This window comes from Antennarius striatus, chromosome 12 (assembly GCF_040054535.1).
Source record: "Antennarius striatus isolate MH-2024 chromosome 12, ASM4005453v1, whole genome shotgun sequence".
Classification (NCBI taxonomy): Eukaryota; Metazoa; Chordata; class Actinopteri; order Lophiiformes; family Antennariidae; genus Antennarius; species Antennarius striatus.
This window is the reverse complement of record NC_090787.1, coordinates 2,792,598-2,812,500: the sequence shown is the minus strand read 5'-3', so window position 1 is coordinate 2,812,500 and position 19,903 is coordinate 2,792,598. Positions and strand designations below refer to the sequence as shown.

Below are 19,903 nucleotides of genomic sequence, written 5' to 3'. Positions count from 1 at the left end.
AGCACAAGTACTTAAAGCATATCAGCACTTGTGTTAATTTAATTTCGTATAGGTATGTATTGTTGCTGTTGTAGCTACCCAGTATGGCCACAGGAGGGAAGGAGTGTATTTGCTGTGCAGGAAGTGTTTTGAGTCCATTTACCCGAGGTCAGGGCTCGAATATGAATTCAGCCTGTATGTCTTATTTTGCTTGTATTTTCTTTATTTAAAAAGTTTTCTCCCTTCTCTTTAGAGTTTCTTAAAGGTAACGTAGATGATTATTCGTCTGGGTTCACAGTGAGACTGATTAAAGCTAAAATGTGTAATATGGCCATTAACCACAGGAGGGTACTGTAGGTACGACATAGATAAAAGTGGATGTAATCAATGTGCTGTACGTTTCGGTAGTCGCTTAAAATAAAAAGCAATAAAATAACGATTTATATTTCCTTGAATTTCATGAAAAATGTTTTTTTTACATCAGTTTAAACGACAGTTACTGAAGAACACACAGAAGCTTTGCAGACGCAAGGAATTGCAGGTGGTGAAGCTACTGTCAAGAACATAGTTTTTTCCGGAATAGTTTAACAAAGCTAGAAAATTCAACGTTACCATTATGTTTGTATTAAGGCTTTTGGTGATGTTGTACTTAAAACAAATCAGTACTTCTGTAAATTTAAATACAGCGTGGACGGAACTAACGTTATTATGTTATTTCCGTCGATTGAAATTATTTTGATAGTCCTAACCGGAAGCTACTGCCAATCTAACATCGTCCAACTTTATCTCAATGTTTTGTAGTAACCTATAGTCCACAAGAGGGAATTACGGTTACTTATCCGTAAAGAACATATTTTTTCCGTAATTATAAAGGCTTTTGGTGATGTTGTTCTTAAAGCATATCAGTGCTTGTGTTAATGTAATTACAGGGGGACCAAAAACGCTTTAGTTCCGTCGATTAAAACTATTTCAACCGCCAAAACCGGAAACTACTGCCAATCTAACATCGTCGAACTTTATCTCAATGTTTTGTAGTAACCTATTATATCCACAAGAGGGAATTACGGTTACACATTCTTCAAGAACATAGTTTTTTCCGTAATCATAAAGGCTTTTGGTGACGTTGTAGTTAAAGAATATCAGTACTTCTGTGAAGTTAATTACAGCGTGGACGGAACTAACGTTATTATTGTTATTTCCGTCGATTGAAATTATTTTGAAAGGGTTAACCGGAAGCTACTACCAATCTAACATCGTCCAACTTTATCTCAATGTTTTGTTTTAACCCATTATGTCCACTAAAGGGCAATACGGTTACATATCCTTCAAGAACATAGGTTTCCCGTAATCATAAAGGCTTTTAGTGATGTTGTTCTTATAGCATATCAGTACTTGTGTTAATGTAATTGCAGGGGGACCAAAAAGGCTTTAGTTCCGTCGATTAAAACTATGTCTACCGCCACAACCGGAAGCTACTGCCAATCTGATATTGTCTAACTTTATCTAAATGTTTTGTAGTAACCTATTATATCCACAAGAGGGAATTACGGTTACACATTCCTCAAGAACATAGTTTTTTCCGTAATCATAAAGGCTTTTGGTGACGTTGTAGTTAAAGAATATCAGTACTTCTGTAAATTTAATTACAGCGTGGACGGAACTAACGTTATTAATATTTCCGTCGATTGAAATTATTTTGATATTCTTAACCGGAAGCTACTACCAATCTAACATTGTCTAACTTTATCTTAATGTTGTGTAGTAACCTATTGTGTCCACAAGAGGGTATTACGGTTACATATCCTTCAAGAACATAGTTTTTCCGGGATAGTTTAACAGACATAGAGCCAGAAAATTCAACGCTACTATCATGTTTTTATTAAGCTTTTTATTGATGTTGTACTTAAAGCATATCAGTACTTCTGTAGAGTTTATTACAGCGTGGACGGAACTAACGTTACTATTGTTATTTCCGTCTATTGAAATTATTTTGATAGTCCAGACCGGAAGCTACTCTCAATCTAACATCGTCCAACTTTATCTAAATGTTTTGTAGTAACCTATTATGTCCACTAAAGGGCAATACGGTTACATATCCTTCAAGAACATAGGTTTCCCGTAATCATAAAGGCTTTTAGTGATGTTGTTCTTATAGCATATCAGTACTTGTGTTAATGTAATTGCAGGGGGACCAAAAACGCTTTAGTTTCGTCGATTAAAACTATTTAAACCGCCACAACCGGAAGCTACTACCAATCTAACATTGTCTAACTTTATCTCAATGTTTTGTAGTCACCTATTATATCCACAAAAGGGAATTACGGTTACACATTCTTCAAGAACGTAGTTTTTTCCGTAATCATAAAGGCTTTTGGTTATGTTGTACTTAAAGCACATCAGTACTTCTGTAAATTTAATTACAGCGTGGACGGAACTAACGTTGTTATTATTTCCGTCGATTGAAATTATTTTGATATTCTTAACCGGAAGCTACTACCAATCTAACATTGTCTAACTTTATCTTAATGTTGTGTAGTAACCTATTGTGTCCACAAGAGGGAATTACGGTTACATATCCTTCAAGAACATAGTTTTTCCGGGATAGTTTAACAGACACAGATCCATAAAATTCAACGCTACTATCATGTTTTTATTAAGCTTTTTATTGATGTTGTACTTAAAGCATATCAGTACTTCTGTAAAGTTAATTACAGCGTGGACGGAACTAACGTTACTATTGTTATTGCCGTCAATTGAAAGTATTTTGATAGTGCTAACCGGAAGCTACTACCAATCTAACATCGTCCAACTTTATCTCAATGTTTTGTAGTAACCTATTATATCCACAAGAGGGAATTACGGTTACACATTCTTCAAGAACATAGTTTTTTCCATAATCCAAAAGGCTTTTGGTGACGTTGTAGTTAAAAACTATCAGTACTTCTGTAAATTTAATTACAGCGTGGACGGAACTAACGTTATTATTGTTATTTCCGTCGACTGAAATTATTTTGAAAGGGTTAACCGGAAGCTACTACCAATCTAACATCGTCCAACTTATCTCAATGTTTTGTTTTAACCCATTATGTCCACTAAAGGGCAATACGGTTACATATCCTTCAAGAACATAGTTTTTCCGTAATCATAAAGGCTTTTAGTGATGCTGTAATTAAAGCATATTAGTACTTGTGTTAATGTAATTGCAGGGGGACCAAAAACGCTTTAGTTTCGTTGATTAAAACTATTTCAACCGCCAAAACCGGAAGCTACTGCCAATCTAACATTGTCTAACTTTATCTAAATGTTGTGTAGTAACCTATTATGTCCACAAGAGGGTATTACGGTTGCATTTCCTTCAAGAACATAGTTTTTCCAGGATAGTTTAACAGATATAAAGCTAAAAAATTCAACGTTACCATGACGTTTGTACTAGTGCTTTTGGTGGTGTTCTACTTAAAGCATATCAGTTCTTCTGTAAATTAATTACAGCGTGGACGGAACTAACGTTACTATTGTTATTTCCGTCTATTGAAATTATTTTGATAGTCTAAACCGGAAGCTACTCCCAATCTCACATCGTCCAACTTTATCTAAATGTTTTGTAGTAACCTATTATGTCCACTAAAGGGCAATACAGTTACATATCCTTCAAGAACATAGTTTTTCCGTAATCATAAAGGCTTTTAGTGATGTTGTTCTTAAAGCATATCAGTACTTGTGTTAATGTAATTACAGAGGGACCAAAAACGCTTTAGTTCCGTCGATTAAAACTAATTCTACGGCCACAACCGGAAGCTACTGCCAATCTAACATTGTCTAACTTTATCTAAATGTTTTGTAGTCACCTATTATATCCACAAGAGGGAATTACGGTTACACATTCCTCAAGAATATAGTTTTTTCCGTAATCATAAAGGCTTTTGGTGACGTTGTAGTTACAGAATATCAGTACTTCTGTAAATTTAATTACAGCGTGGACGGAACTAACGTTATTATTATTTCCATCGATTGAAATTATTTTGATATTCTTAACCGGAAGCTACTACCAATCTAACATTGTCTACCTTTATCTTAATGTTGTGTAGTAACCTATTGTGTCCACAAGAGGGTATTACGGTTACATATCCTTCAAGAACATAGTTTTTCCGGGATAGTTTAACAGACATAGAGCCAGAAAATTCAACGCTACTATCATGTTTTTATTAAGCTTTTTATTGATGTTGTACTTAAAGCATATCAGTACTTCTGTAGAGTTTATTACAGCGTGGACGGAACTAACGTTACTATTGTTATTTCCGTCTATTGAAATTATTTTGATAGTCTTAACCGGAAGCTACTCTCAATCTAACATCGTCCAACTTTATCTAAATGTTTTGTAGTAACCTATTATATCCACAAGAGGGAATTACGGTTACACATTCTTCAAGAACATAGTTTTTTTCCGTAATCATAAAGGCTTTTGGTGACGTTGTAGTTAAAGAATATCAGTACTTCTGTGAAGTTAATTACAGCGTGGACGGAACTAACGTTATTATTGTTATTTCCGTCGATTGAAATTATTTTGAAAGGGTTAACCGGAAGCTACTACCAATCTAACATCGTCCAACTTTATCTAAATGTTTTGTTTTAACCCATTATGTCCACTAAAGGGCAATACGGTTACATATCCTTCAAGAACATAGGTTTCCCGTAATCATAAAGGCTTTTAGTGATGTTGTTCTTAAAGCATATCAGTACTTGTGTTAATGTAATTACAGGGGGACCAAAAACGTTTTAGTTTCGTCGATTAAAACTATTTCTACCGCCACAACCGGAAGCTACTGCCAATCTAACATTGTCTAACTTTATCTCAATGTTTTGTAGTCACCTATTATATCCACAAGAGGGAATTACGGTTACACATTCCTCAAGAACATAGTTTTTTCCGTAATCATAAAGGCTTTTGGTGACGTTGTAGTTAAAGAATATCACTTCTTCTGTAAATTTAATTTCAGCGTGGACGGAACTAACGTTATTATTATTTCCGTCGATTGAAATTATTTTGATATTCTTAACCGGAAGCTACTACCAATCTAACATTGTCTAACTTTATCTAAATGTTTTGTAGTAACCTATTATATCATCAAGAGGGCATTACGGTTACATATCCTTCAAGAACATAGTTTTTCCGGGATAGTTTAACAGATATAAAGCTAAAAAATTCAACGTTACCATGACGTTTGTACTAGTGCTTTTGGTGGTGTTCTACTTAAAGCATATCAGTTCTTCTGTAAAATAATTACAGCGTGGACGGAACTAACGTTACTATTGTTATTTCCGTCTTTTGAAATTATTTTGATAGTCTAAACCGGAAGCTACTCCCAATCTAACATCGTCCAACTTTATCTAAATGTTTTGTAGTAACCCATTATGTCCACTAAAGGGCAATACGCTTACATATCCTTCAAGAACATAGTTTTTCCGTAATCATAAAGGCTTTTAGTGATGTTGTTTCCTAAAGCATATCAGTACTTGTGTTAATGTAATTACAGGGGGACCAAAAACGCTTTAGCTCCGTCGATTAAAACTATTTCTACCGCCACAACCGGAAGCTACTGCCAATCTAACATTGTCTAACTTTATTTCAATGTTTTGTAGTCACCTATTTTGTCCACAAGAGGGTATTACGCTTACATATCCTTCAAGAACATACTGTAGTTTTTCCTGGAATCATAAAGACTTTTGGTGATGTTGTACTTAAAGCATATCAGTACTTCTGTGAAGTTAATTACAGCGTGGACGGAACTAACGTTATTATTGTTATTGCCGTCAATTGAAAGTATTTTGATAGTCCTAACCGGAAGCTACTACCAATCTAACGTCGTCCAACTTTATCTCAATGTTTTGTAGTAACCTATTATATCCACAAGAGGGAATTACGGTTACACATTCTTCAAGAACATAGTTTTTTCCGTAATCATGAAGGCTTTTGGTGACGTTGTAGTTAAAGAATATCAGTACTTCTGTAAATTTAATTACAGCGTGGACGGAACTAACGTTATTATTGTTATTTCCGTCGATTAAAATTATTTTGAAAGGGTTAACCGGAAGCTACTACCAATCTAACATCGTCCAACTTTATCTAAATGTTTTGTTTTAACCCATTATGTCCACTAAAGGGCAATACGGTTACATGTCCTTCAAGAACATAGGTTTCCCGTAATCATAAAGGCTTTTAGTGATGTTGTTCTGAAAGCATATCAGTACTTGTGTTAATGTAATTGCGGGGGGACCAAAAACGCTTTAGTTCCGTCGATTAAAACTATTTCAACCGCCAAACCCGGAAGCTACTACCAATCTAACGTTGTCTAACTTTATCTAAATGTTGTGTAGTAACTTATTATGTCCACAAGAGGACCTTGTGGTTACATATCCTTCAAGAACATAGTTTTTCCGGGATAGTTTAACAGACATAGAGCTAAAAAAAATTCAACGTTACCATTATGTTTTTATTAAGGCTTTTAGTGATGTTGTACTTAAAGCATATCAGTTCTTGTGTTAATGTAATTGCGGGGGGACCAAAAACGCTTTAGTTCCGTCGATTAAAACTATTTCTACCGTCACAACCGGAAGATATTGCCAATCTAACATTGTCTAACTTTATCTAAATGTTTTGGAGTAACCTTTCATGTCCACAAGAGGGTATTACTGTTACATATCCGTCATGAACATAGTTTTTTCCGGAATCATAAAGGCTTTTGGTGATGTTGTACTTAAAGCATATTACTTAAAGGTTCAAAACCCCAGGTGCTGCCTTTAGTTTTTCTCCAGAGTCGAGTAAATAATAAAAACAACAACCACCCAACATTTGTGTGAGCAGTCTGATATTATGAGTTCAAATCCCACTCTACCCATTGTTTTTCACGCTGTTCCCTGAATGACAAAGACAAATACGCGCGAAATAAGGGTTTCTGAGGGTTTTCCTGGTTTCCGGCCGCCAGGACGCTTCCGGTCCATTTTCTCCGGTTCCCTAAACTCCAACCTGCGCTGGAGCCAGAAATCCACCTGCTTCATTTTCTGGTGACGTCAGCGACCGGAACGACATTACGGCTTTTTTTTTTTCAGCGGAGCCAAACTTGTTGAAACACCGGGTCAAACACCGGGTCATCTCTCGGCTCGGCTAAACTCGGGAATGTTCGATCCTGGAATGACGTCATCATTATGCTTTGATTAAAGACTCAAGCCAGTTTGTTCAAGCGGAAGAGGGGCTTTATTCTCTGATGGTTTTCCCACATCTTGAGATCATAAAACATATACATGTGACCACTCTGTTCTGCTTGTTGATTAGGAAACGGCTCAGGAGTCGAGGTGGATGGATGTTATACTGTATATTTATTCCTGGGAACTGGGAACAACAACACAGGTACAAATTGTGTGCGGGGTGTAACACAGGCTCCAAAACACCCCAGCATATCAGCTCCTTTCTGTTGCAAATTAGTGATCGTATAGTGTGTTTTTAATTGCAACTCCCTCACATGCGCTGAAAAAAAACCCTATTGACTATCACAATCAGCTCAACTAAACTTCATATTGTGGTGCTCTGCTGCCACCCTCTGGTGGTTTTAAAACACACCAGGCACCCGCTGAAAAAAAACCCTGACCCTGACCCGAGTGTTAAACTCATTCCCTTGATAAAACATTGGTGCAGATTTGGATAAAGGAGATGACCTACTGGACCTTAATAAAAACACATTCCAGGAAGGTAAGTAAAAGATCTGGATTTTTTAATTAAGAGTAAAAAAGGACCAACAATCACCCTGTCGGAGCCCGTAAATGACTCAAATAACAGCAGACGCTGGACATCTCTGGGCAGGTGCGGCAGGCATCAGGTATCTCACTCTTTTCCAGAAGCGGGAGTTCCTCGTGGAAGCGTCCCGCGATCCCTCTGACCACCTCAAGGGGGCGCTGCGGCGAATCAGGTGCTGCAAGCCGGGACTAAGGTTCGAGTATCCACCTGGTCCAACATGACCCAGCTGTATGAGAATCACACCCATGTCCCTCTGGACCAGGACGTGGTGGAGACCCATCTGAAAAAATTAGACTAACATTAGAAAGCAATAATCGATTTCACTTTTAAAAAGCAAATCAGCTCTCACCTGCCAGGCAAAACTTCCCCCTGCTGAGATTTGGGGTTCTGTGTCATCAGAACCTGGTTCTGAGTCAAGGGGGAGGATGACCATCAGCCTCCTGCTCTTCTTGATGCGATCCTCCACCAGCTCCACAGAATCTGTGATAAATAAAAATCACAGATAAAACATAAAAAGATAAAACGTTTTAAACAAGTTTATTTATGTACAAAAAATGAATGCATGAAAGATGATTCCTGAGACCCTTTCATATAGATATTTATATTTAATGTTCTCATGTCACATTTAATTGCTAGAATCCTTCCATAAACTAATTTTCACTTAAATCTCCAAAACAATAAAGACTGTTGATGTAGTTCATTTTACAAAGAAGAATCACAAATAAAAGCTTCATATATAAGTAAATCTAACCAAAATTACAAGAAGAACGATGGAAAATAAAATCAAGTCCTGACCTTCTCCGGGTAAATCATCCCTCCCATGGATGAAGAGTTTATATCCACACTTTTTCTCAAGGACAGAAGGCATAGCATTCGTGATAAACCGGCATAGCGTGTCCTCAGTGGCTACACTCATACTCTGCATTTGAAAGACCACGTAAGCATCGTACACCTTTCCATCTAGAAAGCACGAGCAGGCCACGTGGTGATGCAGGGTTTGACTTCAGTTGGTAAAGCGTTCCCAGGTCAAAAAAGTTCTCATCCTCCTTACCTTTATTTTGATTCTTTGGTGGGAAGTATGGTCTGAAGAAGAGAACGAGGTCGATAGAGAAGCATTTAACCACCAAAGCACCCAATACACACACCGACAACACACACAATCCTCTGACGACAAGTGGAATTATTGAGCCTGGAAAACGATATTGAAGTTGCAATAAAAGGTTTGTTTTATTTTTCAACATCAAATAAAGCTCTGGTATTATCTAATTCCATAAAAACACCCAAACCAGCAAAGGATTATATCTGAACTGCTTCTTAAACATCAATCAATGATCCCATCACTGACCTCTGCGTTTAAGTGTTACAGTTCTATTGAATATTTTGTAATAGCCCTCGCCAATGCATTTAAAGTCAGTCTGGAAATCTTTAGCAGTCACTTTCTCAATGGACAAAACAGCTGTGGAGATGGTGTTCCCTGATTGGCTGTCAGTCACCCTAACAAGGAAACAGAGAGAAGTTATCTCAACCAATGAATGCAGAGAGAGGAGCTTCACTGCAGCAGCCAATCAGGACGTAGCTGCAAATCTGCAGTTGATGTTTCTTAAATATCTTGAAGAAATTTTTTCGCCATGCCAGAAAATCTATGATAAGGCTTACATCTCGGTGGTCTGACTGTGTCCACTGGTCTGGTCGATGTTCCAGCTCGCTTTACAATGAGGTTCCGCGTTAGTCCCACACAGAACCGAGCAGTTCAGCTTGACTGGGAGTGCTGGCAGAAGATTCAAGATGGGTTTAATATGGGACACCAAAAAGCTTCCCCACCAAGACTGGATGAAATTCACCATTTCATCCAGATGACTGACATGCATTTCATTGATGATGCGATACTGAAGGCAGCGACTCATGCCAGAGTTGGTTTTGCTGCAACAGACTAACAATGTGCGGTGCTACGTTTTCTGACCTTCGTCTGCAAACTGCTCGCTATCGGTTGGAGCAATGAACACCGGTCCGAGATGGATGATTTGTTCTGCAGGAAGGGGCGAATCAGACACAGAAATGCATGCTTTTTCCTCCCATAGGACACATACTGCTGTTGCAACCATGAAAAATTATTTCAAACCTTTAACACATAAAAGATGGACTCACTTTCATAAATCAGCCTCCTGGAGCCTGATGACCTGTACTCCTTCCTGTTGTAAGTCCAGGTGCAAACACAGGTGTAGATGCCCTTGTCGTTTTTGGTGGCGTTATCAATCCACAGATTAGCATCAGTGTAACCTGGAAGGAGTTCGAAGTCCTGCAGCCGAGAAAAACGGGTTACGAGCATCATAAGAGGTCATTAGAATTCCATCATGTACTGTTTAGCTGTTAGTTATCTGTTAAACTATCAAAGAAATTCGATTTCCATCTAAACCCCAGTAGAAAGCTTTTGATCTCTCTTTCCTGATCAATTGATTGATCTACTTTATATCAGGTTGATTGTACATTGGGTGTTAAATGAATTTTACACATTTAAATGATGATCAGGAAACAAATGTCTTTATTTCTTTTATTACCTTCATCCAGGTGAAATTTCCCCCTAGTTTGGTGCAGGTGTACTTGACCGCTTCTGGACACTTGACCTTTTTATTCACGTCCGAGTTTTTGATTTTTCCGTAGAGAAGAGCTTCATCCGTTCTGTTTTCGAAGACTGTGATCTTTAAAGAAATGTTACGGCATTTTGATGCACCTTGGTACCTGGGGGAGAGGCGTGGACGCACATTCAGGTGTGCTGTTAGATTTGCTGTTTTTATTTATCAGTCTGTCTTACCGGGCGGTGTACAAGCCAGAGTTCTTGCTGCTGAGGTTCAAGAAGAAGAGAGAAGGATCGTGGAAATGCACGCTCTCGTTCTTGTCCATGGAGATCTGCTCCATCCTCGAGTCATTCTTGTACCACGTGACCTGAGCGCCTCTCAGCAGACATTTAGGCTCAAAATGAAACGCCTCACCTTCAAGCAGGTTAAATGACTCCACGTCACAGACGTGACACCTGGCCTCTTCTGGTAGGGTGGGAGGTGGAGAGAGAGAAGGAGGATGGATGAAAAGAAAACGCCATTCCTGGTGCAACAGCGGACATAATGATAATAATAAAAATATTATCAATAATAATATTAATAATAATAATAATAACAGGGCGACACGGTGGCACACTGGCTGGCGCAGTCGCAGCACAGCAAAGCGGTTTCCGGTTCGAGTCCCGGTTCGAGCTTGAAGGTTAATAAACAAATAATAATTAAAGGATTTTGCATTGAATGTTTTCTGCGGGTGATGAGTGAAAAACTTTGCAAGTCATTCCTGCATGAAAAAAATGCAAATTTCCCAGTTTAGGATGAATCAAGTAAATATCATAATACAGGAAATTATTTTTACCCACAATATTCCAGTATTCACAAGTTTTAGTCTAATCAAATGGGGTTCATGTTAAATTATAACCGTTATTTAAGATACATTTCCATTGGGTGGTTGTTGTAGATTTATTGTCAGTACTGTATTTTATAATTACGCCACGTTATTAACTGCTCATTTAACTGAACTGTTTTTTCCCCACAGTTTAAATTGTAGTTCAATTAAATTAAATTGAGGTTTATCCTACCTGAGCACTCTGATGGAATCATCGCCATGATGATGAAGAGGAGAAACCAGGAAGAATCCATTTATTCTAAAACAACAGACAGGTGAAGTTGAACCAGTCTGGTCAGTGATGCGTGATGCGTGATGCGTGATGCGTGATGCGTGATGCGTGATGCGTGATGCGTGATGCGTGATGCGTGATGCGTGATGCGTGATGCGTGATGCGTGTCCAAGCAAACCTTAGGACGCTTCACCGCAACGATACGCACCGGACGATACGATCACAGCAGACAGTCAGAAGTTCTCAGAAAACACGATCAAATCACGTGAGTGACAGGATTTGAGATCGATTTGATCGATTAATTCTCTTATTACAAATAATCTGTCACAGTTGCATTATAATGTTTGCGCTGCAGGATTAAAGAGTTTAGTATAAGGCAAACAGTCTAAATAAACAAGAAATAACCGCTCGTCACCCTCACCTCGGAGGGTGTGCGCACACAGCTGCAGAATCCAGACAGTCTGCGTGTCCAGTTCCTCTGGGGCTTTTTATCTACTGCACACAGGGGCTCAGTGGGTGTTGGTGACGTCACGACAGACAAAACGACACACACATTTAAGTGATGTCTCAGTCAAGTCTCCCTCCTCCTTCTGATTATGAAATAGAAATCATTATACTTGATTTTTCACCGTCTTTATTTGGTGAACCTCGAGAACCGCAACCGGGTGTGAGTGAACTCAACCCAGACTTCCCACAGAGTCCTGAGTTAATTCAGTCCAGACTACAGTCCTGAGAAACCAAGAGAGAAAAGCTTTACACATATCTGTACCGCCCGGTACCTAATGGCTACGGAGTGGCCACCCTGACACACTTTGGGTGTCGTAGTCTCCTGTTTCCCCTAGATCAGCGGTCCCCAACCACTAATTCTCATTATTTATTTAATTTTTTTATTATTATTATTATTGTTGTTGTTGTTGTTGTCGTTGTTGTTATTTGATTGACCTAGTCACCCTTTTATTTTGAAATGATCAATATTTCTCCTACGTTGAATGCAACGATTGTAAATCGTTATTTTTTCAAAATAAAACCTCGTCAGCGCAGTCACGAATCGACTTTTTTTTAACACAATTATTTCTTATAATTACCTCGTTTACAGAGATGTTGAGTATCAAATTAAGAAAAACAGGTTGTTTATTGCCTGTTTATGTCTGCATTTGATGTGAGTGATTTATTATGAGACTGCAGAATTTAGATCAATGCTTATATTTGTTTTACAAAGTTTTTTATGCCGGATAACCTTCCTGTCACATCCCTCTATATTTATCCAGACTTGGGACCACCCTACAGCTGATGGCTTGCACCCCTGTAGGGCAGTACTCCAAACTCACAGTGGAGGATTTGATGGCTGTATTGGCCCGAGGGGCAATGGTTCTCTAGACAGGCCCAGGGTGTGGCTCAGTTTACAGTTTGTTGGATGGTTTTGAGGCTGAGCAAGAAGTTCTAAAGAACTGCTGTTCCCGTGTCCTATTTTTTGTGCTTTTGTTTCCACAATACTATAATGCAGCAATGGAAAAAATAAATGGTGTCATGAATTCTGTTCCAGTGTAGCCTGGTAGTGAGTTGGTAGATGAAAATACGTGATTTCCAAACCCCATGTCACTGCCTGGAAACTGTCAGCCTGAAATTGTCCTCTAATTAATGCGTATGTGAAATGTCTCAGTTTATTGGAATGAATGCCACATGGAATAACTTACAGGCAATCCTTCTAAAAGTTTCTTGGAAATTGTGACATGTAGGGCAGAATTTTCACACTGGTCTTATGGCTTCTTTGTCAAATCAGTCACAGCTTGTATTCTTTGCCAATAAACTAAGCACAGCAGCGAAATCCTGTACATGGTAAACCTGGTTAACTGAGAATGAAACAGCATTAATCTAACAGAAGCAGAGTTTTCTTTTATCTTTATTCGGTTTTATTTGCTCTTTACTGACAGGAATTAAAACCTTGGAATTCAAAACCCGCAACCATTAAGACAGGAAACTGAATCAGAAAGAACGTTACAGGAGGAGCACAAGGAGAGGATGAGTGAGTGAAATCATCACACAAAAAACATTTACATTAGTCTGCTGATAATAATCTCCACTTTCTGTCCAGAGCATTTCTGAAAATAGAGCTGAACATTTTGTTATCTCTCTTCTTCACTTTCAGATGAAGAAGATCAGATGGGTTTCGTTCCCCGCTCTGAGCCGGAAGCATGTGACACATATCTTTGTGTGTCTCTGTCCATCTTGTTAATCTGGTATCAGCAAGCTCGGAAACAGCTGTGATAAATTTCCAGTGATATAATGAATCAGAGATGACAAGTTTCCAGTTGGTAAGCTTAAAAGTCCTGATGTGATAATCAAAACATTTCCACCTTAAACACATGCAAGTTTAAGGTCACATATAGTTAATAGCTTGAATCAGTAACGGTCCGAAGCCTCCCCACAGGCACTGAGGGCATGCAGCACCTCAGCTTGTTCCAGAAGCGTCTTTTCAAGAATAGTTTGGTGAGTTTGTGGGCTCCGCTGGACGGTTTCTTCCACCTCAGAGATCCCTGTTTCCTCTTGATGTAGCGCAGAGACTCCGTCAGACGGCTGTAGTCCACCGGACCCCCTGGTAGAACACAGCAGAACACGTGTTTAGATGCATTCTTTCCCCTGAGATTTATTTCACTCTTTTACTGTTTTAAAGGCAGGTCGTGAAGATGAGTGCTTAAAATCGTTCCTTCACGCATCACATTTGTTTAATTTCTCACCGATTTCCAACAGAATCACTTTGGGGTCGTTCTGGGTCAAAGCTTCATGGAGACCTAGCCTCTGCTCATAGTATATCTGGTTGTGGTAGTCGCATGAGGCTTCTTCTTCCTCTCTGCCACTTGCGGAGGACTTTGCATCAGGTGACAAGATGATTATCAGTCTACAGCACCGGCAAATGGCTGCAGAGATGGCTTCATACATGACTGTAGACACAGCACAGGAAAAGAAAAAAGCGATTTAGAGTGATAGCGGTTTTTACACAAACACACCTAATGTCAAACATTATTTTCAATTTCAGTTCGGGGTATTTTAATTGTTTGATTTCCAGAAAAAAAAACCCCAAAAACAAACGACAATACAGGTATACCTCGGCTGACTCTGTTCCGATTATATGTTGATTTAAAAAAATTTACACGAAAAAAATACAAATGAACTTTACGTCATTTTACTTTACATTTGTCTGCTACAAATATTGGAATCGTAAGATGACTAGAAAACCGATGAAAGTACATTATATGTTACTGTACAATAAGAATAAAAATATAACATCATATTAAAATACCTATAGCTCCAATATCCACCGTTAAGCGTCACTCTTCATTCACACGATTGCTTTGAATGGAGCAATCATTCACACGAATGATATAACACAAAGTCCAGTGGATTGATTTGAACAGCTTTGAGAATGGTTATTTTCAGTTAACCTGAAGACAAGTCAGTTCCGACATATACACTTACGTCGTGTCTCTTGGAACCAAGTAGTGATGTAGTGGGGTATATACTGTGTTTTATTGGGGTTTTTTTACATTTCAGGGAAAATGCCAGTACTAATATTCAACATGATTATTAGACAGGAAGCAGCGACGCTCCTGACCTTCTCCGGGTTGGTCATCCCGTCCTCGGATGTAGAGAGAATAGCCGTATTGTTTCTCCAGCTCCTCCGGTAAGATCTGCAGAGCAAAGGTCTCTGTTTCAGCTGAAGCGTCGTGATGGAGGAAGCTCACATAGGCGTCGTACAGCTTTCCGTCTGAAGCTGCAACAAAGACAGGAAGTGTCAGGCTTAAAAATTAAATAATTTAATCTGTATTTACTTCCTTGAAGAACTTTATTCAATCATTAATTTATAGTGACATGTGAAATTCTGGGTTTCTCGGGAAAAAGGATTTAAAATGAGAGCAAAACTTCCAGAGAAATTTACCTTTCCGTTTGGGAAAATGTCTCCAAAGTTTCCTGGAAGCCAAGACCAGTTCTTCTTTAAACAAAATAAAGACCACAACCAGGGCCAGAACAGTCAGGGATGCAGTGAAACATAAAGCAACGAGGGTGTGGAAGGCACTGTGGTCAGCTGGAGGCGAGAGAGGATTTAATTTACTCCAGGCATTAGGACGAGGAAGAGGAGAAGAGGAGAGGAGAACATACCTTCTTGAAGACGCACCGAGCCAACTTTCTTATAAGCCGAGCTCATTATATGGCAATAAAAGCTGACATTCAGGAACTGACGAAGCACTTCAGAGATGTAGAGGGTAGACGCACGATACACACTGGAGTCATCACTGAAACTGGAAAAGAGATGCATCTATCAGTCCATAAACAAATGGACAGATCACACCAGCAGGATATGAAGGAAATGTGTCCATATTTGTTTAAAAGCTTTACTCGAAGTACTTATATCAATGAGAACGTTTTTCTTTTTTCTTTTTTTTACAGTATGGGAAGGTTTAATTCATGCATTTGTACACTGCCTCCAAACACGATGCAGTGCAGTGTTTGCTTATTCATCATGAGTTGTTAACGGCCTCTTTCACGTCCACATAACGTTTAAAACAGCAGGACGTCAAGCAGAAACTCACTTTGTCCATGACTCTTTGAACTCCTTGTAGTCTTCAGGGTATTTCAAACCAACACTCCAATAAGTTAGAATCTCGCTGTCCTCGCTGTGGCCGATGTTGACCAAACACTTAAGCTCTGCTCTGGAACCTGGTGGTCGGTGAGATTCAAACAGAAAATACCGTTAGGTCACTCAATGTATATGTATCCAGAATTCCTTTGTGCCTTGTAAGGGGATGTTTCAGTGACAATGTACTTAAAGCACACCAGATTAAAATGTAATCTGGATGTAAAATGTAACAGAAAAGACAGCAGAGTGGATCTGTGAACAGGGTTACTTACCCACTTCGACCGTGACTACTGTCTGTTGAGGGTACACCACTTCAGGCTCTGAAAAAAATTCACTTGTAACCCCTAAAGACATAAACAGCGACATATAACAAAACACATTAATATGAAATTGGTAGATTAAATGAAAATTTATGATGAAGTGATAAATTCTGTCTTAATTCACTCTGATAACGCCGTAGTTTTCAGTAATCTCCAATACGTACTGTCTTTAATGGTCAGCTGGATGCTGCGTGCGCTGGTGTACACCCTGCCGTCCAACTTAACGTCTACCAAGCAGGTGTATTTTCCGGCATCACTCTCTGAGGCGGCGGGCAGCCTCATGAAGCTATCTTTATCCACAGAGATGGGACTCTGCTCACGCTCTACTGGACGGCAGTCCTACACACAGTCATGGACTGAAATTGTTAAAATAGCAAAGAGACAAAGTGTCTCACTATTTGTAACACATTTTTAAAAAAATCTAAAAGATGTATTAGTCTACCATTGCATTATTATGTTTTGTCATCAAATGCTCATTCCTTCTATTGCTAAATTATATATGTTTAAGTACTTCAGTGATCTACTCTCTTTTCTGTGGTGCTTAAAGTCCAAATCTCTTTTTCAACTTGCTGTAGTTTGTGTTAAATAATTAAAATTCGAACAAGTACAATATTTTTTGTCTTCATAAGTAAATAATGGGCTGCAATTGAATCTGAGTTGTATTGAATCTGGAAAATAAATGTATTACTGTAGTTACACACTTAGTAAACTAATTCTGCAGGTTCCACATTAAATTCCCACAAGCCCGTTGTGAAGAATCTTGCCTCGTGGGTGGGGAGTAATGTCAGATTTCAGCAGCACGTTGAAAAACTTACCTTCATCCATCGTATTTTCCCTGTGTTATTTAGTCTGAAGATATCTGTCTGTTTGCAGCGAATGCCTCCATTTACCCCCCTGGCAAAGTGTATTTCTTCAGATGGATCGGGACACTCTCCATTGGAAACAGACACCCAGAATTTCATTTTTGTTCCAGCTTTGTCCCTTTTGGATAAATAAAGAAGCTGGTGAAAGGTAGGACCACCTGAGCTACAGTCAGGTAGATAACACTCCATGGATATTGTTTATGTGACGTGTAAAAAAAAACAACAAACAACTTGTGTGATGATTTGAAGAAATAAATTCATGTTACAAAATATTTGTCAGTATCTTCTCCTTTGACATTCTTATTTGTTTAATCAGGAATAAATTGAAAGAAATGTCTTCAACATGAAGTTATTGAGGAGAATGATTGAAAACATTTAATTTGTTTTGGACTCATAAATAACAGCAATGTGAGGCATTTCCTGACCGCTGCTCTACCTTTTCTCGCAAGTGTAGGAGCCATGATGAGACATGTGCGCCGGTAGAAAGAACAACAACCCGCCCCTGACTTCCACTCCAGCCGGCAGACTTCCGTTGTAAGTCCCGCCTTTCCTCCACGTCACGTTGACGTCAGCACCAGCGATGTAGCACCTCAGCACAAAAATGTAGCCATCGCTCACGTAGCAGGTCTCTATCTCCTCCCTGTGGTCTGGAAGCGACATTGCAAAGGAGGGCTTGCTCATTCAAAGACAGGGGAGATTTGTGTTCTAACCAGCAGATGGTAAAGATCATTTATGAAATACAGCTGCGGCGATTGACGTTGTTTGTATTTATTGGCTAAACTTTTCACAAGTATCCCATTAATATAATATTTATAGTTTATAATTTCAACTTTAATAGTAACCTCAATGGTTTCTCAATGAGTTGTCAATACACTTTCCAGATTTACATAAACGCAGCATGTGACGGCGTGACGTATGACGTGAAGAAAACAAACCTTTACGGCAGTAAAAATCATTAAATACGTGGAAATCTGGTTTTGTTTCCCTCCTTAGTGGGTTTTAACTCGTTTTTTTACCTTCATCAAAATATATCTTGAGATAAGAGTATTATTGATGACCTCTTATCGATTATATTTTTGAATGCAATTCCAAACAAGTGAAGTTGAGACAGCAGGTGCCCTCCGCTATACAGTACAGTATATTATTTATCGAAGCGCTTAATATTGATGGTTTTCAGCGTTGCTTGAGTAATTCTCTAAGTTTTCTATGTTTTCTAAATAGAAATTTGACAGCATACATGCGTAAAATACTGAAACTCCTCAAACCTAATAGTCACAAATTGATTGATCTCTTTCCCGTACCACTGCCCGGTGATGATCGGGACTGTTCGTGCGCCCCAGCCGCCTCCAGACACAGGAGAGCCACCGGTAAGAAGACCCAGCGCGCCGCCGCCATCGTCCTCCTCCGCTGGAGGGGAGAGAGACGGATCACATGTGAATTCTCATCACGGCTTTTGTGCTCATTCTTCAATGGTTTAGATTTGTTGACACATTTCCTGACGGCCAAACGGACTGAATAAAGGGAAGTGAGAGAGGCAGTTTTCACTGGCGGGAGGAAGGCCTGAAAACACTCCAAGGAAAGTCCAAAAGTCAACATCGGAACGTGTTCCAATCGTAATCATTCATTCATTCATTCATTCATTCATTCATCTTCCCCGCATGCGCGGGTCACGGGGAGCTGGAGCCATAGGGCGTGACGCCAGTACAAACAAATACGCACACACACACACACACACACACACACACACACACACACACACACACACACACACACACACACACTCCTACGGGCAATTTGGAACGGCCAATTAACCTGAAGTGCATGTTTTTGGAGAGAACCCACGCAGACACGAGGAGAACATGCAAACTCCGCACAGAGCGGGATTCGAACACGCACCCGCCGTGTTGTGCGGGTCCGGGTTCGTGCGGCTCGTAAGCAGTCAGATGTTTTATATTCATTACAGGACTCTGACCAAATTTACAAGATGGTGTGTTACTATTTCATTGTATTATCACAGATGATAGTTTTTCCTCAGATATATTTCACAACTTGTTAATTTGTTTTATTTTTTTATGTATTAATATTTTTCCTTCATTTAAGTTATTTCTGGATATCTTGTCAGTTTTTAATAATAAAAAGACAGCTTTCACAATATGATGACACCATAAGAAATACAAATTATTCACAACATAAAACCAGCTTCACTGACCTGATGTACAGAAAATAAACTCTACGTGTAATTTAATTCTGAATATACAACAGAATAACATCTATGAAATATCACCTCACACTAAATTCCAACAGTATATAATTTGATGTTAATATTATCTCACCATGTGAAAACTTGAAGCTCCTCCAGCGGCTCCAGGAAATAATTTGCCGTCTTGATGGGCTTGAACGCCTCTTTTATTGTGTTCCACTAACCTGTGTGAAATCTCCACCCACAGGAGAACAGTTCAAGTGGAGGTTGACAGACCACATGTGCTCCAGTTACTGTACATTACAGCTTCATTCTGTTGCATCAGTTCTTCACCTTATGTATCAACACCAAACACATCCAGTCTCTACTTTTGGAGCTGTCAACCCCTCTCATTCTCTCTGTGTGTGGGTGCAGAAGTGACACACTTTCTATGCTAACCTTTTTGTAATCTG

At 39.0% G+C, this 19,903-nt stretch overlaps 2 protein-coding genes across 6 annotated transcripts; both read right to left on the bottom strand.

Annotated features, from left to right (window-relative positions):
- Positions 1–7,721: 7,721 nt before the first annotated feature.
- il1rl1 (interleukin 1 receptor-like 1) lies at positions 7,722–11,931 on the bottom strand. Of its 3 annotated transcripts, none has more exons than XM_068329254.1 (12): positions 11,857–11,931; positions 11,397–11,462; positions 10,575–10,803; positions 10,321–10,501; positions 9,911–10,061; positions 9,726–9,791; positions 9,422–9,533; positions 9,111–9,259; positions 8,817–8,954; positions 8,561–8,725; positions 8,115–8,245; positions 7,722–8,045 (listed from the first exon to the last, which is right to left on the bottom strand). In XM_068329254.1, exons 2-12 carry the CDS (start codon positions 11,455–11,457, stop codon positions 7,797–7,799), a joined length of 1,632 nt encoding a protein of 543 aa, XP_068185355.1. In that variant the 5' UTR covers positions 11,458–11,462; positions 11,857–11,931; the 3' UTR covers positions 7,722–7,796. The 3 variants fall into 3 exon arrangements, with proteins under 3 accessions (XP_068185355.1, XP_068185356.1, XP_068185357.1); XM_068329255.1 differs by lacking the exon at positions 11,857–11,931 and adding an exon at positions 11,614–11,850; XM_068329256.1 differs by lacking the exon at positions 11,857–11,931 and adding an exon at positions 11,644–11,850.
- A 1,286-nt stretch (positions 11,932–13,217) lies between these two features.
- il1rl2 (interleukin 1 receptor-like 2) lies at positions 13,218–19,697 on the bottom strand. Of its 3 annotated transcripts, none has more exons than XM_068328799.1 (12): positions 19,585–19,697; positions 18,553–18,658; positions 17,688–17,898; positions 17,204–17,369; positions 16,553–16,727; positions 16,341–16,388; positions 16,022–16,148; positions 15,591–15,730; positions 15,370–15,516; positions 15,046–15,204; positions 14,171–14,374; positions 13,218–14,028 (listed from the first exon to the last, which is right to left on the bottom strand). In XM_068328799.1, the coding sequence occupies exons 1-12, from the start codon at positions 19,585–19,587 to the stop codon at positions 13,823–13,825; spliced, it is 1,692 nt and encodes a 563-aa protein (XP_068184900.1). In that variant the 5' UTR covers positions 19,588–19,697; the 3' UTR covers positions 13,218–13,822. The 3 variants fall into 3 exon arrangements, with proteins under 3 accessions (XP_068184900.1, XP_068184898.1, XP_068184899.1); XM_068328797.1 differs by having other exon boundaries at positions 13,221–14,028; positions 16,341–16,412; XM_068328798.1 differs by having other exon boundaries at positions 13,221–14,028; positions 16,341–16,412; positions 18,553–18,762; positions 19,585–19,608.
- Positions 19,698–19,903: the final 206 nt, after the last annotated feature.

Excerpts from the sequence above, each read along its gene's own strand:
- il1rl1 (XM_068329254.1), bottom strand. The coding sequence starts at position 11,457 with ATGGATTCTTCCTGGTTTCTCCTCTTCATCATCATGGCGATGATTCCA. Across the intron at positions 10,062-10,320 it reads GAAATTTCACCTGGATGAAG|GACTTCGAACTCCTTCCAGG; the intron begins GTAATAAAAGAA and ends TCTCGGCTGCAG. Across the intron at positions 8,246-8,560 it reads GGATGATTTACCCGGAGAAG|ATTCTGTGGAGCTGGTGGAG; the intron begins GTCAGGACTTGA and ends TATTTATCACAG.
- il1rl2 (XM_068328797.1), bottom strand. Across the intron at positions 15,731-16,021 it reads TTCAAAGAGTCATGGACAAA|TTTCAGTGATGACTCCAGTG; the intron begins GTGAGTTTCTGC and ends TCTCTTTTCCAG. Across the intron at positions 14,029-14,170 it reads AGTGATTCTGTTGGAAATCG|GGGGTCCGGTGGACTACAGC; the intron begins GTGAGAAATTAA and ends GTGTTCTACCAG.